This window comes from Panthera pardus, unplaced genomic scaffold (genome assembly GCF_024362965.1).
Source record: "Panthera pardus isolate Hobbes unplaced genomic scaffold, ASM2436296v1 HiC_scaffold_17, whole genome shotgun sequence".
Lineage (NCBI taxonomy): Eukaryota > Metazoa > Chordata > Mammalia > Carnivora > Felidae > Panthera > Panthera pardus.
The window spans coordinates 52,705,728-52,723,618 of NW_026526732.1; the positions used below are offsets into that span (position 1 = coordinate 52,705,728).

The following is a 17,891-nucleotide window of genomic DNA, read 5'->3' on the forward strand; positions in this document are numbered from 1 at the left end:
GCTCTTCCAACTGAGGCAGCCAGGCACACCACCAAATCTTTTAACTTAAGTGACTTATTGCATTATATAGTTTTATAAATACGTTACAAGTTTTACCTATCTAGTAATACTACTTCAGCCTACCTATAACAAACTATTAATATAATTGTATCTTGCTCTGGATAATGTCCACTGCTACACAGTATTAATCCTACAGTAATTTCACTCTTTATTTTAATAAATAATTTTAATTTTTTAATTATTTTTAAAATTTATTTATTTTTGAGAGAGACAGAGTGTGAGCTGGGGAGGGGCAGAGAGAGAGACAGAATCTGAAGCAGGCTCCAGGCTCTGAGCTGTCAGCACAGAGCTTAACGCGGGGCTTGAATTCACAAACTGCTAGATCGTGCCCTGAGCCAAAGTCAGACACTTAACTGACTGAGCCACCCAGGTGCCCCAGTAATTTCACTCTTTAAAGACAGTCAAATCACTATATAGAACAACATAATTTGTTTTACCATTCCTGGCTAAAGAATCATAAAGATGAGGTTTATAAGTAATAACCTCTTCAACTTTTTCTCACCCCTTAGATTCACATGTGCTGGTCTGATTTACTTTTTAAAAAAAATTTATTACTGAAGTATAGTTGACAAAAATGTTATATTGGTTTCAGGTGTACAACATGGTGATTTGACAATTCTGTACATTACTCAATGTTCACTATGCTAAGTGTACTTACCATCTGTCATGATACAACATTATTACAATATTATTGACTATATTCCCCATGCTATACTTTTCATCTTCATGACTTATTTATAACTGGAAGCTTGTACTTCTCAATCCCCTTCACCTATTTCACCCATCCTCCCACCTCTGCTCCTATGGCAACCACCAATTTGTTCTCTGTATTCATGAGTCTGTTTCTGGTTTTGGTTTGTTATTTGTATTGTTTTTCAGATTCCACATATAAATGAGATCCACATGGCATTTATCTTTCTCTGTCTGACTTATTTTACTTAGTGTAACACCTTCTAGGTCTACCCATATTGTCACGAATCACAAGAGCTCATTCTCTTTATGGCTGAGTAATATTCCATGGCGTGTGTGTGTGTGTGTGTGTGTGTGTGTGTACACGCATATGCACCACATCTTATTTATCCATTCATCTATGGATGGATACTTGAGTTGCTTCCACATCTTGGCTACTGTAGATAATGTTGCAATAAACATAGGGGTGCATGTATCTTTTTGAGTCAGTGTTTTTGTTTTCTTTTGGGAGTACCTAATTTACTTTCAATCAACATACTATGTCTTCCTGTAAGATATGCAGGATATAATGTTTTTCAGTTAGTATAAGACAAAGGACTACTTTGTTAAATTCTTATTTAATCTGAATAAGTAAATAATCTGAAACCAATAATTTTTTGACAACTCCATTTCCATATATCATCAAGGACAGAATCATGAGAGTCCAAAATCCACTAAGAGGTTCTTAAGCAAGAGAGCCACACCACCTTTAAATTTTGGCTCATGTATCTAGAACAACACTATAAAAGTATAGAGTGTAACTAAAATTTAAACTTAAAAACAAATAAGCATGCCTAACTTTGTTCCATTTTAACCTTTATTATGTTCATAATAAATAAATTTATGTATTAAGATAAATCAATTCTATTATTTTCTCTATCAACTTATTATCAACTCTTTTCTCTATCAACTTATTAATAGCCTTTTCCCACATTCCCAAGGCTCCCAAGGCTAATTTCCCTCCAAAACGTTTTAAAGATTTCAAGTCTACAGAAAAATTGGAAGGAAAAATAGTACAATAAATCCCATTATGTCCTTCGTTTGAATTCACTGTTAGATCTCTCTCCTTAAACACACACATGCACATTCCCTCTTTTTAAATACACAAGTACGTTTTATTTTCCTAAAGCATTTTCAGTAAGTAGCAGGCATGATGACACTTCACTCCTAAATATTTTAGTATATATCTATTATGAACAAAGATAATCTCCTAAAAAAAAAGAATATCATTTTTACACTTAAAATTTAATATTGATTCAGTACCTCCTAGTATATAATCCACGTACAAACTGTGCACATGAAGTTCTTTGCAGCTCTGTGTGTAAATGCACACACCTGTGTACGCACACATACGTTTTAATCCAGGATCCAACAGATATTCATGTGCTGCATCTGGTTGTCATGCCTGTTCTAAAATCTAAAACTGTCCTCTGGCTTTTTCGGTCTTTGATGACACTGTCATCTTTAAAGAGTTCAGGCCAGTTGTCTTACAGAATGTCCCACAAGATGGGTTTGTCTGATTATTTCCTCATGCTCAGATTCAAGATAAATATTGCCAGAGGGGAGGGGGCTGGATTGGAGGATGGGTGAAACAGGTGAAGAGGATTAAGGGGTATAAACTCCCAGTTGTAAAATAAATCACAGGGATGAAAAGTACAGCACAGGGAATGTAGTTAATAACACTGTAACAATGTCATATGGCAACAGACAGGAACCACACTCATCATGGTGAGCACAGCATAAAAAAACAAATACATATATATTTTTAGCAAGAAAACTATGCAGGTAATCTGTGTCCTTCCCATTGCTTCACACTGAGAGGCAGATAATGTCAGTTTTGTCACATGATGCTAAGTTTGAACATTTGGGTTAAGTATGTTTGCCATTCTTTTTTTTTCTTTGTAAATAAAAAGATTCATGGAGTAGATGTTGAGACTGAGTGAATATTCTTCCCTCAATAACATTTCACCTAATGCCTTTAGTAGCTGTTGTTGATCCTCACCTGAATCAACTGTTGTAACGGAGGTTAATAATAGACCTTGGACAAAACTACAGAATTCTGAGCTAGTATTTTGCATCTTTAACATAATACCTATAATATTTTGACTGTATTTTGTTTCCTAGTTGGTCTACCACATTTAAAAACAACAACAACAACAAACAGTAGTTACCACTGCTACATACCGGGCTTCATCAGGATGAGTAATTCGTACAGAATCGTTGGGTATATAGATCATATTTGTATCTTCAACCTTATATATTGCATGACCTCCAATATCTGCCATCTTCCTCCTTTTAGTTATTAACACAATATAATAGCCTTCTAGAAACCTCACAAAACCTATGCAACAAAAAGAAAGATAAAGTTTCCTACACTTAGTAATGCTTTTAGATATATATTTAACATTTATTTATTTTTGAGACAGAGAGAGGCAGAGCATGAATGGGGGAGGGTTAGAGAGAGGGAGACACAGAATCTGAAACAGGCTCCAGGCTCTGAGCTGTCAGCACAGAGCCCGATGCGGGGCTCGAATTCACGGACCATGAGATCATGACCTGAGCTGAAGTCAGCTGCTTAACCGACTGAGCCACCCAGGCGCCCTAGATATATATTTAAAAGGCAGAAGTTTTCTGACACATTTCCTACTTTATTTCTGATTCACAGCCATACAAATTTTCAGTGGTATTATAATTAATCTCCATACTGACATATATCTCACTTAAAAAATACTACTCTAAACCATTTTATCTCAGTCATTCTTTTGTATTTAGTCTCATTCCAAATAGGATTGATGTGCTTTAAGCAAAAATATACATAAGATTAAGGGGAGTTGGTTATTTAATAGGTATAGAGTTTCATTTCACAAGATGAAAAGTCCTAGAGATCTGTTGCACAACAAGGTATGTGTATAGTTAACATTATTATACTGTACACTTGAAAATGGCTAAGACTGTAACTTTTATGTCATATTTATAAACATATGCAAACTAAGTCAATATATATACTAGTAAAAAGTACATAAAAGCAAACAGAAAACCAAGTAAGTTTTCAGAAACTTACAGTACTGTGCTAACATGCACCTGTGAATCTCGATGGGGGATAAAGATTAAGAACCTCATCCTCTTTTTTAAAAAGAAATTAACCAGGGCACCTGGGTGGCTCAGTCACTTGAGCATCCAACTTCAGCTCAGGTCATGATCTCACAGTTCGTGAGTTCGAGCCCCTCATCAGGCTTGCTGCTGTCAGTGAAGAGCCCGCTTTGGATCGTCTGTCCCCCTCTCTCTTTCCCCTCCCTGACCCCCACTCACAATCTTTCTCTCTGTCAAAAATGAATAAACATTTATTTTTTAAATAAATAAACAAATAAAAATAAAAATAAATTAACCAAAGGATAAGTTCTGAGGAACATACTTTGGGACATGTTACTCAAAAGGAAGAATAAACTTCATAGATTCTTGATTACTAGTAGCAAAACCCAACTGGAGCCACCTTTAAAAAAAGAAATTTATATTAAGGGTACTGAGGTGATCCAAGGCACCAATGGGCAACAATATGATTGGGCCTCCGAAAAACACCTAGTGTCAAGATCTGAACATGTGCTCCATTCTTCTCTCTCTATATAGACTAGCCTCCTCCACAGACCAGCCCCCTCCACCTCTCTGGAAACGTGGTGGGAAACACAGCTGCTAACAGCTCTAAGTTTTACGCCCAAAAGCTTCACTGGAAAAAACAACTTTTTTTTATCAAGTTCAATTCCAGAATTCCTAGGAAAGGACGTGCACTGGCCCAACTTGGATTGGGTGCCCAGCCCTGGACCAATCAATGGTTGCCAAGGAAGAGAGTAACACCGCATTGGAAGCCATTTATACAATAATGAGGTGACTTCAATGGGACAGGGAGAGGTGGAGCCAGATCCCAAAAAAAGTGGAGGGTTTCAGCAAACAATATATCCAGTAAATTGCATATCCTTCATGCAATCTTCCACAGGTATCACCTGTGATAGTTAAGCTTGAAAGTTGGAGCATTATAAAACTATATTTTCTGTCAAATCATTGAAGTGCACATGTTGTACATGGGTGATTAAAGACCATATGTGTTATGCTTAGTAGCACTAAGTTCTTAGCAACACCCTACTTATTCTATAGTCTTGATTAAATTTTTTTTGGCTCCCAGAACTTTTGCTTTGGGAGTGAAAACTAACTCCCTTTGGGGGGAAGGGTCATTTCCAAAATGGCAAAATGAGGAGACCAGCAGACCCTCTCTCCAGTGAAACAAACAAAACTGGTAAAATTTATAAAAACAAAACAAAACTTTTAAAGTTTCTGGAAATTGTTCTAATGGCATATAACAAATGGAGAAATATTTATTCAAGAAAATCTACTAAACCTTGGTAAGAACAGCAAGTGTGTGACATCTGAACCATAACCTACTTCCCTTTCACACCACTCTCCCAGTCTGGTGTGAATGGATATCAACTCTGGGCAGGTGTAACCAAGAGGATAGTGTTTTCCCTCTCTCCCCAGTTCTCAGTCTAAGGCCAAGGTTTCTGCTCAGAAGGTGCAGGCCACCAGAATGTCTCTTCCCCTCCAGCTCTGTGTTATAGGAGCTCTATTCCCAGGTAAGCTCTGCTGAGATTGGGAAATTCCTTCTTCTCCCCAGCTCCTACTTGTAGAGACTTTATCCCCGCATGACTGGTCAAGAATACTGGGTCCCCATTGCCCTCACCCCAGCTCACTGGTAGCAAGAGTCAGATACTATCATACAGCTGACTTCCTATCAGAAACGATGGAGGGCACAAGGCTGTAGGGTAATATATTCAAAGTACTGAAAGAAAGAAAAAACTGTCAACCAAGAATCTTATATCTAGCATAATTATCTTTCAAAACTTTCTCATGTGTACATGTGCATGTTCTCACACACACCTGCACTATCTCTCTCTCTCTGAGTGTTATATTCTGTAACGTCTGAGCTAGGATTTGATACTATGAATTTTTTGTTCTAGAATTGACAAATACCTAATGTCTGTGTCTTGTTATTCTCAGCTGACAAAAAAAGGAAATTAGGAATTGACTATATTAACATAAATGAGCTAAAATATACAAGAGAAAAAGCTACTGAGGAAAAAACACCATTAAAAGAGTGAAGCATACTTATATTTTAGAGATCCACAAAGTGCAAAGTGCTTCTAAAAAAAATGTTCATTTACTCCTTTCTTTGCCTTAGAGACTGACAAAAAATTCCCTGACTAAAGCTGAAGGACGCAGGAATAGGGAGGAAAAGAGCTGATGACAATCTCATTAAAAGCGAGTAAAAAAGAAGCTATCCTTTTACAAGGATAAAACTCATAAAAGCCCTTGGAAGCAGAAAAAAAAAACACTCAAGGGTTTAAATAACAAGTATTTCCAAAATGAATGAGTTTTCCTTTTATTCTTGCTATATATTTACTTTTTATTTAAAAAAAAATCTCTAATATTCTCAATCTACACTCCAACTGAATTTTAATTTTATGTTTTTTAGCTCAAGACTATTTTATACCATTCTACCTTTCTCTTCATAATCTGAATACAGGGAAGTAAATATATTGCACAAAAGAGACTCTTCTACCAGCACAAATGCCTTCGGTTTATTATAAATGAAATTTTTTCCTTCTTCCTTTTTACTACCAACTGGAAATGTCACTCTCATTTTAAAAAAGTTCCTATCAAATACAGCCAACAATTAAAAGACTTCAGAAAGGCACAGACATCTGCCAGGAGTTAGCCTATTCACCACTTTAACACACCAAAAGCAGAACAAGTTTTTTCATCTTCATTCTGTGTACTTATGACCCCAGACCAATTTCACTGAGCACTTCTCAGAAGCCATGATGACAGTCATCTTGCAAAAGTGATTTCTCTCTCTCCCCATAGAGAAGGCATTTTCATTTGAAATGGACACCGAGCAAAGTATACAGAAAAGGACAGTATAAAAGGATGCAGTGGGAGTTCTGGTGGCTGGAGAGGACCCCACCAGCCCACCAACAGAGAAGAATGCAGTATCCCACTTCAGGGGTCACCACCATGCCAGCTAGTCATTATCTTAAAAGCCTTTAGGGAGAACAGCACTCTGGCAGAGAAGCATGAAAAACCTCCATAAGGTACATAGGATCTAGGCACAACGGAGCCCTCTAGAACCAAAGTGACTCTCTAACACCAAATCTACTGGTCCCTTACTGGTCTGAGGCTCACACTATGTTGCTGTTATCTTCATTATTATCATGGATCTGCAATCCATTTCTTTCTTTTTTTTTTAATTTTTTAAATGCATTTTTGAGAGAGAGAGAGAGAGAGAGAGAGGAGGGCAGAGAGAGAGGGACACACAGAAACTGAACCAGGCTCCGGACTCTGAGTTGTCAGCATGGCTCGCGCTCACAAACTGTGAGATCATGACCTGAGCCCAAGTCACCCTGAAGTCCATTTCTAAGTGTGCTGCTTTAAATTTTTTTTTTTTTTTCAACGTTTTTATTTATTTTTGGGACAGAGAGAGACAGAGCATGAACGGGGGAGGGGCAGAGAGAGAGGGAGACACAGAATCGGAAACAGGCTCCAGGCTCCGAGCCATCAGCCCAGAGCCTGACGCGGGGCTCGAACTCACGGACCGCGAGATCGTGACCTGGCTGAAGTCGGACGCTTAACCGACTGCGCCACCCAGGCGCCCCTAAGTGTGCTGCTTTAAATAACAACTGTGTCTTAGTCTACAATGATACTTATTCTACTACTCCCCTTCAATATGCTAGAAACTTAGAACAGTATCCTCTGACAGGCAGAAAAAGGACACTGACCTGAAGCTATGTAGCAAAAGGGCCTGGGATGTCACAGAGCTAAGCCTAGTAAAGACTATAGGTAACTAGCCACCAACTCCATCCATGTGCCCCAAGATCAAATAAAACAACTTTGGGAGGAATGCTCTCAAATGGGAGTGATCCCAGTCAGTGGTTGCCCAAACCTCCTGCTGGCTATCAAGTAACAATGGAGTGGGTCAGAAATGTATAAGGTAGACATATGATTAGATCGACTCATATCTAGGGACCAGCGACGATCCATGAGCTTTTCGTGAGTACCACGCCCATGAAAAGACAAGAAAACAAGTGGAAAAAGTAAGGATTTAGAAACTTTAGAGCAATTTGAGATTGCTACAACATCCAAGTGCGTCATCAATGAACTTGCCTTGAATAGGGCATAGACTAGTTTGGGTCTTACTGAACTTGTGTGATGAGTCACATGTGCTCCAAGCTGCAGACTAGTTATGCACAGTAGGATCATGTGTTGGTCTGTGACATTTCTGTAGAAACAATCTGGTCCATTACTGCAGACAACTGAGAATCACTGCTCTAGATTCTTACAGATGATGAACTAAATTAACTGTGATAACAGTCTAAAAACATTCCAGCAAAATACTATTCACAAATTACACATGCTGAAAAAGTTAACTAAGAAAATATTTTGGTCACAGAACAGAAGACAACCATGCTAGTCACTTCTCGTATGTATTATTTTGACAACCAGACTATATATTTTTCAAAGATAGGCACTTTGCGTTTCACTGTTTCAGTATCCCTCACGGTTTCTAAGACAGGACTTACGAGACAAATCATAGATTTCCATTAACTCTCTATTTACTCTTTCAGTGATCCTAAGCTTCACTGACATGGTCGAATAAGAATACATAAAATATATTTCCATAAAACCAATACATCTTTACTTAGTACATTATTGTGTCACTTTACTGGTAGGTCAGTCTGTCAGTGACTTCATTATCCAAGGATAGTCTCAATCTTAAGAGGTCTCTAACCGCAAGAGAAACAGCTACCGCAACACCTATGGATGTCACCTCTGTGAGAGACAAGAAGACACCTTCAGCCTTCACCCAAAGTTTCCTAATACTTGTGTATAAAATAAATTATCTGGTTACAAACCTGGTTATCAACTGATAAAAATCAAGCTCTGGTTTTATAAGTTTAGTTATCGATAGATAACTCATTTTAAAACGAGGCAAGGAAAAAAATAAATAAATAAAATAAAATGAGGCAAGGAATACTGCTAAAAGCAAATATGCCAAGAACAATGAAGGATGACTAAAGAACCATAAAAACAAAACAGTATAACGGTCTAGAGACCATTTAATGTAAAGGCAAGCTGCCCAGTTCAACTCCAGAATACCCAAGGGTAGCTATTTTTAAACAGTTCAATAACTGATCTTCACTTTGTTACTCTTAATCATCGAGGAAGGTTCAATTTTGGATAATAAACCCTGGCTAATGAGGCATTCAACATTACATTCACCTTAGGAAATTTCCGTTTTAAAAAAGTGTAAGTATCAGCATTGAAAGGAATAAGTTTAACCTATTAAGTAACTAATACTGAAATTAAAACCTACTATATTTAAGACACATTGTATTTCCAGGTTTTTTTTTTTTTTTTTGGTTTTTTTTTTTTGCCTTTAATTTAAAATATACATGGGGCACCTGGGTGGCTCAGTCGTTAAGCAACCGGCTTCGGCTCAGGTCATGATCTCATGGTTCATGAGTTCAAGCACCGCATAGGACTCTGTGCTGACAGCTCTGAGCCTGGAGCCTGCTTGGGATTCTGTGTGTGTCTGTCTCTCTTTCTCTCTGCCCCATCCTTGCTTGCACTTTGTCTGTCCTCTGTCTCTCAAAAATGAATAAATGTCAAAAAAAAATTTTTTTAATAAAAAATAAAAATAAAATAAAATAAAATATATGCAACATTTATCTGTTAAACATGTAACTTCAAAATACTTGTGAAGACTGAGCAGAAGGTGTAAAAAAGGGGCCAGTCCAAAGAAGAAACTAAACACACCTACCACTCTTGACCTTCCCTGACAGCCACTTAGACACAAAATGGACCTGAAGGGATTACATATGAAGAGCTATGAGAGCACATGCAGAAAAACTTCAAATATGGCAGAATATAATCAAAGTTTCAACAAATAGTGTCCCAAAATAGAAAGTGCTAATCAGAAAAACATAAGCATTTGAAACTACACAGCACAGTTAAGTCCATATGAATTTTGTTAACATCAATAGATACTAATCACTCAGTTAACATTGCATACAGTCCATCTGGTTTAAAGAGCACAAAAATAAGGTTGTTAAACGTTTAAAAAAAAAATGCAGACTCAAAATAAGGCACTGCCATCAGAGAAGCAATCCCATACAATTGTCCTCTGCCTGGCTTCCAAGGTCCCATGCAGTCTGGCCTCACCCAACTACGTGCCAACATTCCAGGACCCAGGGACATCTTCAAGCCTGTGCCCCTGCCATCGTCCCTCCTGGGGTTCTTTCCCCCTCTTCCCCACATCCATCCAAATCTTGTTCCTCCTTCAAGGTCCAGCTGGAGTCTCATTTTCCCCAGGAAATCTTTCCTGGCCATTCCTGGTCCAAGTCATCTACCTCTTACATAATCTCCACCCCCATGTAACTTTTCACTACACAGCTTGGCTCTTAACCACAATAGTGGACTTGTCTTGCATGTATTAGATTTTGTCCCTCATCCTAGTGTAGTCAGCCTAAGACTCCCAGAGACAAATCCATAGTACGGCAAAGACAGGTGTACTGACTCATTGCAATAAGGGATGATGTACACATCAGAACTGTGGGGCATCTCACTACTGTCCCAAAGCTAGACAGCAGAATCCATAAAAGCCAAAAGTATATCTACATTTGTTTGTGAATAAATGAAGTAAAGGGGTTATGACTGAATTTGAGGGAAGGATGCAGGCTCTGTGCTGACAGCAAGCCTGACTCGGGGCTTGAACTCATGAACCATGAGATCATGACCTGAGCCGAAGTCAGTCACTCAACCGACTGAGCCACCGAGGTGCCCCAGAAATCCCTGTTAATTTAAACCAGTTTTACCAGTATCTGTTTTTCCAGCTGATGAATGGCAGCGCAGATGCTTACAGTCCAAGCTAATTTTTTTCTTTTTCTTTTTTTTTTTTTTTTTTTACTTTTTCATTCCTCAACATGCCTGACAACAGACTTCTTAAAGGCCCAAACCATTTCTATATTTATGCTTATCCTATATGAAATTGAACAGCACTTAGCAGATACTATAGGCTATTTGATATCTGATTGATAGATAATGAAATTGAAACAACCAAAACCACAGATTATGGGTTATAATTACATAACTACATAAAACTATCTTTTAGTAGTCTACATAGAGGAAAAAAAAAAAAAGTAGTAAGAAGGAGATACATTTCTTACCTACAACACCAAAAGCTGAAACAGCTCGAAATAACCCAGACGATCCTTTCTGTCCCATCTTTGTTCTATTTCCTAGATCCAAGCGGCCAAGAAGTTCTCTCACTTCTTGCTGAGTATATACATGCTAAAAATAAACAAATTCAATCTGTAAGATTGTACTTATTCTTTTTTTTTTTTTTTTTTTTTTTTCAACGTTTTTTATTTATTTTTGGGACAGAGAGAGACAGAGCATGAATGGGGGAGGGGCAGAGAGAGAGAGGGAGACACAGAATCGGAAACAGGCTCCAGGCTCCGAGCCATCAGCCCAGAGCCCGACGCGGGGCTCGAACCCACGGACCGCGAGATCGTGACCTGGCTGAAGTCGGACGCTTAACCGACTGCGCCACCCAGGCGCCCCTGTACTTATTCTTAAGATGATGTATTGCCTATAAGAATCACTAGCTATTTCATAGAGAAGCATATAATAGTGCACAACTAAGCTATAATTTTTAAAAGCCAACAAATTCTTTAATATTAGCAATTACAGGTAGTTATTGGATCACATGCTGCTTTACCAAAAACGTGTCAAAACCTTATCTTCTAAACCATACACTTAAAGGCTCCACAAGACAAATTTCAAGAAATCTATGAACGCCTTAAGACTGTGTGCAAAGGTTTAATTGCACAAATATACTTTTATTTTTATAAGGCCCATAGCTTTTCTTAGATTCTCAAAGGAATCCCTGATCAACCGCTTCTATCTCCAAGTAAAACCAAAATCGATACAGTATATTAATAAAAACTCCCAGAATAGGAGAGTGAAGAACAACCATATCCACGAATGCAGGAAATCACAATATACAATCTATCTAAAATTATTATAACACAGAAAATAGATTTACAAAGAACTTACTGAAAATGGGTTCCAAACTGTAGCTACCAACATATTTGAGAAACCGGCAATCTACATGGATTCAAAATGTTCACAGACAGAACTTCAATACAAAGGGAGTTAGGTTCTTTCATTTGAAAGAGTTACAATGAACTGTTCAATATCACCACACTGTATTTCACTTTTGACTAACAGTCTCACGTTTTTGTGCCACCTGAATGAAGTCTGTATTCCTGCTCTAGATAATATAACATCTGGAAAAGAACAGCTTAACATTTCTCTCATGCATCAGAACATCACCTAGAGGTGATTTTTAATAGAATAAAAGTCTGCAGCCCAGACTTAATATGAAGTAGCTTCATATCAAAGCATAGTAATAAATAATCTCTTCGGTAGATGCAATATTAAGAGTTACATTAAATCCTTAAAATGTCACTTCTAAAAGAAAATATACTCATTATCTTATCCAAAGAGTTTGCTTGGTGAAACAAATCAAAATGTATCAAAGCGCAATTCCAACATACTTTTTAACACCAGTAATTTCTAGAAACCAGATTAGAGATTTAAATTCCAGCCAACCATAAGAAATAATTGTAATTTTCAGATGCCTGATTTAAAAAGGAAAAAAATATATATACATCACTAAGAGCTGTGAGGCTCTTTCATATCCTTTAAACAACAGGTACAAAAGTTTCTGTTTGTATTCAGGTTTGCAAGATACTTACCCTATCATCAATTATGACCAAATCTTTCGGTTCTGTTCTATCAATCTTCAAAACACGATATTTTGTTTCTGCATGATTGCTCCCAACTAGAAAGTATCTCTATAAATGACAAAGAAATGTCATTAGTTTTTGAATGTGCTTTGCCTTATACACATTTTATAACTACTTTGGTTTTTGAAATTAAATACTGTAATAACATCAGGTTACTTTAGAAAAGAAATATTTCTGTTAAATATAACTGGCAGATTCTAAAAGTTCAATTTTAAAATTGAAATATTCTTAGTGATGTCATGATAAACATTAGTCTGGTATCTTAAATGTATGTGGTAACCAGGTCAGATTAATTTAATCATATTATATAGAGATTAACCTAACTGATTTAGAGACTGATGTTTAAACTTTGCCAGGAAGAAGCAGCTCTATAGTAAGAATTAGAAAGCTCAACACACAATTAGTAATGTTTAGACAATTACAGCTATGAAAATATTGAAATTTTATCAAATAAATCTTTACAAATTTTCTGTACAACACCGAAAATGACTTTAATATAGAAACTATAAAAATCCCAAAGTCCTATAAAAGATTTAAAAGAGTGTAGTTTCCTAAATGGCTTTTTGAGGCTACAGGAGGAAATAATAAATATTCTTTTTTTTCTGAAATACTTCTTTGGTGCATTATACCTAAACACTTTAGTCTTCTTAAATAAACATTCAGAATAAAATTAATTGACAATGTAAAAAAATAATCTTAAAGATAAAAATACTTTTTTAAATTTTATTATTATTATTTATTTTTGAGAGAGAGAGACAGACAGACACAGAGCACAAGTCGGGAAGGGGAGAGAGGAGGAGACACAGACCTGAAGCAGGCTCCAGGCACTGAGCTGTCAGCACAGGGCCTGACGCAGGGCTCGAACTCACAAACCTTGAGATCATGACCTGAGTCGAAGCTGGACGCTCAACTAGCTGGGCCACCCAGGCACCCCTAATGAAAAATGCTTTTAAGAAAACTTAAACAAGGTGAGTAATTCTTAAGTTGAATTTAAGAAAGTAAAATGCATTAGGAAAAATATGTCATTTAAAAATATCTTGCTCTACACTGCTAGGAATTTACCCAAGGGATACAGGAGTACTGATGCATAGGGGCACTTGTACCCCAATGTTTATAGCAGCACTTTCAACAACAGCCAAATTATGGAAAGAGCCTAAATGTCCATCAACTGATGAATGGATAAAGAAATTGTGGTTTATATACACAATGGAGTACTACGTGGCAATGAGAAAGAATGAAATATGGCCTTTTGTAGCAACGTGGATGGAACTGGAGAGTGTGATGCTAAGTGAAATAAGCCATACAGAGAAAGACAGATACCATATGTTTTCACTCTTATGTGGATCCTGAGAAACTTAACAGAAGACCATGGGGGAGGGAAGGGGGGGAAAAAAGTTACAGAGAGGGAAGGAGGCAAACCATAAGAGACTCTTAAATACTGAGAACAAACTGAGGGTTGATGGGGGGGGTAGGTGATGGGTATTGAGGAGGGCACCTTTTGGGATGAGCACTGGGTGTTGTATGGAAACCGATTTGACAATAAATTTCATAATAAAAAAAATCTTGCTATGGGGCGCCTGGGTGGCTCAGTCGGTTGAGCGCCGACTTCGGCTCAGGTCACGATCTCGCGGTCCGTGAGTTCGAGCCCCGCATTGGGCCCCTGTGCTGACAGCTCAGAGCCCGGAGCCTGTTTCGGATTCTGTGTCTCCCTCTCTCTGACCCTCCCCCATTCATGCTCTGTCTCTCTCTGTCTCAAAAATAAAATAAACGTTAAAAAAAAAAATTTATAAAAAAAAAAAATCTTGCTCTAAAAATATCCTTTAAAAGTGGTGCCTTTTTCAACATAGCAAAAATCAAGGGAATACTGCTACGATCAACTGACATCTTACCATTTCATTGGTCAGTTAAGAAACAGATACACAGGGGTGCCTGGGTGGCTCAGTCGGTTGGGTGGCTGACTTCGGCTCAGGTCATGATCTCGCAGTCCGTGAGTTCAAGCCCTGCGTCGGGCTCTGTGCTGACAGCTCAGAGCCTGGAGCCTGTTTTGGATTCTGTGTCTCCCTCTCTCTGACCCTCCCCCATTCATGCGCTCTCTCTCTCTCTCTCTCTCTCTCTGTCTCAAAAATAAATAAACGTTAAAAAAAAAATAAAAAATAAAAAAAGAAACAGATACACAAAACGACTAAACAACAAATAAGATCCTCTAGATTAATGGCCAAACTGAAGTATGAAGACCATGGGAGTTCAGAGCAGGGAAGATTAATGCAGGGTACTTATTACAAGTGCAGAAAATGTCAGAGGGGTCAGGACTTGAATTAAGCCTTAAAGGATGGGTAAGATTTTTTAAAGTAAGACTTTAGTGTGTATCAGAAGATGAGCACTTGGTTATACTGTTTTAACACTAGATTGGCAAACATAGGTGTAGTTTTTATTATTAAATATAAATCCATTTATAAGGTTGGATCTAGACTTCCAGGTTATATAGAACAAAACTGTACGTTAAAATAGGACTAGTTCTGGGGGCTCCTGCCCCAGCCCCTGCACCATCCCTGCTGCTGCCAGACAGGAGGAAGGGGGGAGCATGGTACCTGTAATTATTAAACACGAATTCAATTAAAAGATGATTGGTTAGGGGCGCCTGGTTGGCTCAGTTGGTTGAACGTCTGACTTCAGCTCAGGTCATGATCTCGCCATCCATGAGTTCAAGCCCCGCGTGGGGCTCTGTGCAGACAGCTCAGAGCCTAGAGCCTGCTTCCGATTTTGTGTCTCCCTCTCTCTCTCTGCCCCTCCCCCACTCATGCTCGGTCTCTGTCTCTCAAAAATGAATAAATGTTAAAAAAAAATTTTTTTAAAAGATGATTGGTTGCCCAATCTTAAGAGGAAAGCTAGCCAAAAAATGGAATCCCTTAGCTCCGAGGAGAGGTACAGTCTGAATGACACTACCACTTATAATGAAGTAGAAATAGAGCAATTTTGGTAAATATTAGTAAACTGACTTGAGACAGCCAGTGACCAGGACTTGATGTACTGGGGGAGCAGCCAGAAGGGCAGAGACAATGAGAGGGAGGAGATGGCAGGTTCTCAGCCTAGCCTCAGCTAATTCCTGTCTCTGAGACCCTACCCACCTCTGAGAGGAGGGGTGGATAACCAATCTGAAAAATTAACTTCAGAAGGATGGTTTGTAAATTCTACATGTTTGTTAACAGAAAAGGAAGATACCTTCTTGAGCACTTGAGAAAGTCCCCATGAGAGGAAATACCAAGTGCAAAGACCTGAAAGGGGAAGAAGCTTGGTGCATTAGAGGAACAAGGTTGAGTGAGAAAATGCTCATAAAATACCTAACATAGTAAAGAGTATTCAACACAAGGCACTCAGTAACAGTTAGTTCTTTTTCTCTCCTTTACTTTTTAAGATGTCAGTGAGTCTATGCCACTGCATTTAGAAAGAGATTGCATGTAGAAACAGACGGAAAAAAGAGAGTACTCCAGAAAAAGAAAATCACGTGCAGGACCAGAATGGAGCCAGAATGGGAGAATGCACAAGTCTATTAGTAATCGGTCTTTGTCCTCAGGAGAGTAGCATGCAAATTAACAACAGTGGACAGCGTGCCGTAAGAGAAGGGTGAACTGGATGATGGCAACATAGGAAGGGCACTTCAGCCATCTGGGGAGGGTCAGAGCAAGCGATCCAGAGGCTGGTGACCTGATGCTGAATTTGGGCTTGAAGGACCTCACAAAAGGACTCCATGTACTGAGCCATGACAGGATGAGTGATACCTACGATCTCCACCTGAAACAATCCTTTCTCACCACCTGCCTCCTACCAAAGCATTTTCCTTTGTATCTATAGCACTTACTGTTGAAGGCCTTATCTAAATTTGCTTTGGACATGTCTGCCCCTTCACCTAATTATAAGCACCTCAGGAGACTTGGGCTAACTCCCTGACCTCTGTGGTTGTTGTTTCTAGTCTGGTAGCACAATCTGGTTCCACAGGCATTGAATAAATGCTAGGTGAAAAACCACCCCCTACCCCAGATGAATCATGTAATTTTCTGGGTAACTTTCTACAAGGTTTATGCGAACCTGTCTTCTTTGGGTAAGTCATTCTCTCGGTAAAGAAGCACATCACAGCTTTAAGAGAGGTAAAATCCTTGGGTGAAATTCCTAGAATTTTAATAGATCCTAGGACATTTATAGAGTAACTGCAGTAGGACAATGATTTGGCAGTTTGTCATAAAAAGACAGTTGTAATTCCTGAGTGCTAGGAGGTGTTATGCCTTGTTGGCTGATAGAGTACAAACATGGGAGGGCAAATCTGTACTTCTCATACCCAGGCTCTTCCAAAAACTCCATGAAGCAGAGGACCCAATAGCTAAAATCCCAGAATTTACAAACAGACCTGAAAGGGGAAAAAGAAACAGGAAGGAGTATAACTATCCACATTCTCTCTTCTAAAGTGGTCTAATAAGCCTAAAAATATTTTGTGCAGAGAAAAGCGACCTCATGTGGAGCCAGTTAGGTGGGAGAGGAAACAACAGCTCTTGCTTGGCCTGCTGTGGACAGAACCACTTGCCTGTACTGCCCTCTGGTGAGCAGTTGCCTGTCCACTTTCACACATTTTTTTTTTTTTTTTTAAATGTAATTTACTGTCAAATTGGCTAACATACAATGTGTAAAGTGTGCTCTTGGTCTTGGGGGTAGATTCCCGTGGTTCATCACTTACATTCAACACCCAGTGCTCATCCCAGTAAGTGCCCTCCTCAATGCCCATCACCCGTTTTCTCCTCTCCCCCACCCTCCCATCAACCCTATTTGTTCTCTGTATTTGAGTCTCCTATGGTTTGCCTCCCTCCCTCTGTGTTTGTAACTGTTTTTTCCCCTTCCCTTTCCCTAGTTTCTCAAGATCCACATATGAGTGAAAACATATGTCTTTCTCTGACTGACTTATTTCACTTAGCCAATGACTACTGGATAAAGGGTTAGTTTACACCAATTTTTTTAAGGAGAATAATCAATCCAATTACTTTTGTCTGGGCATGGTGGTGCCACTTACTGATGTGGGGACGGCTGCAGGGAAGCAGGTTTGAGGGGAAACCAAGAGTTCTGTTTACAACATGCCCAAAGAGATCAAATGGGAACTTCTGAGTCTGGAGCTCAGAGGAGAGATCTCAGTGTGTGTCAGCAGCA

The 17,891-nt window shown here is 38.6% G+C and overlaps 1 protein-coding gene across 2 annotated transcripts in view; it reads right to left on the minus strand.

Annotated features, from left to right (window-relative positions):
- Positions 1-17,891, minus strand: part of FIG4 (FIG4 phosphoinositide 5-phosphatase) — a 130,924-nt gene that overhangs the window by 100,555 nt on the left and 12,478 nt on the right. For both annotated transcript variants that reach the window (XM_019443060.2, XM_019443061.2), the window contains exons 2-4: positions 12,654-12,752; positions 11,058-11,181; positions 2,974-3,130 (exon numbers count right to left, since the gene is read on the minus strand). In XM_019443060.2, coding sequence (XP_019298605.2) covers positions 2,974-3,130; positions 11,058-11,181; positions 12,654-12,752 — 380 coding nt within the window. The remainder of the gene's footprint in view (positions 1-2,973; positions 3,131-11,057; positions 11,182-12,653; positions 12,753-17,891) is intronic.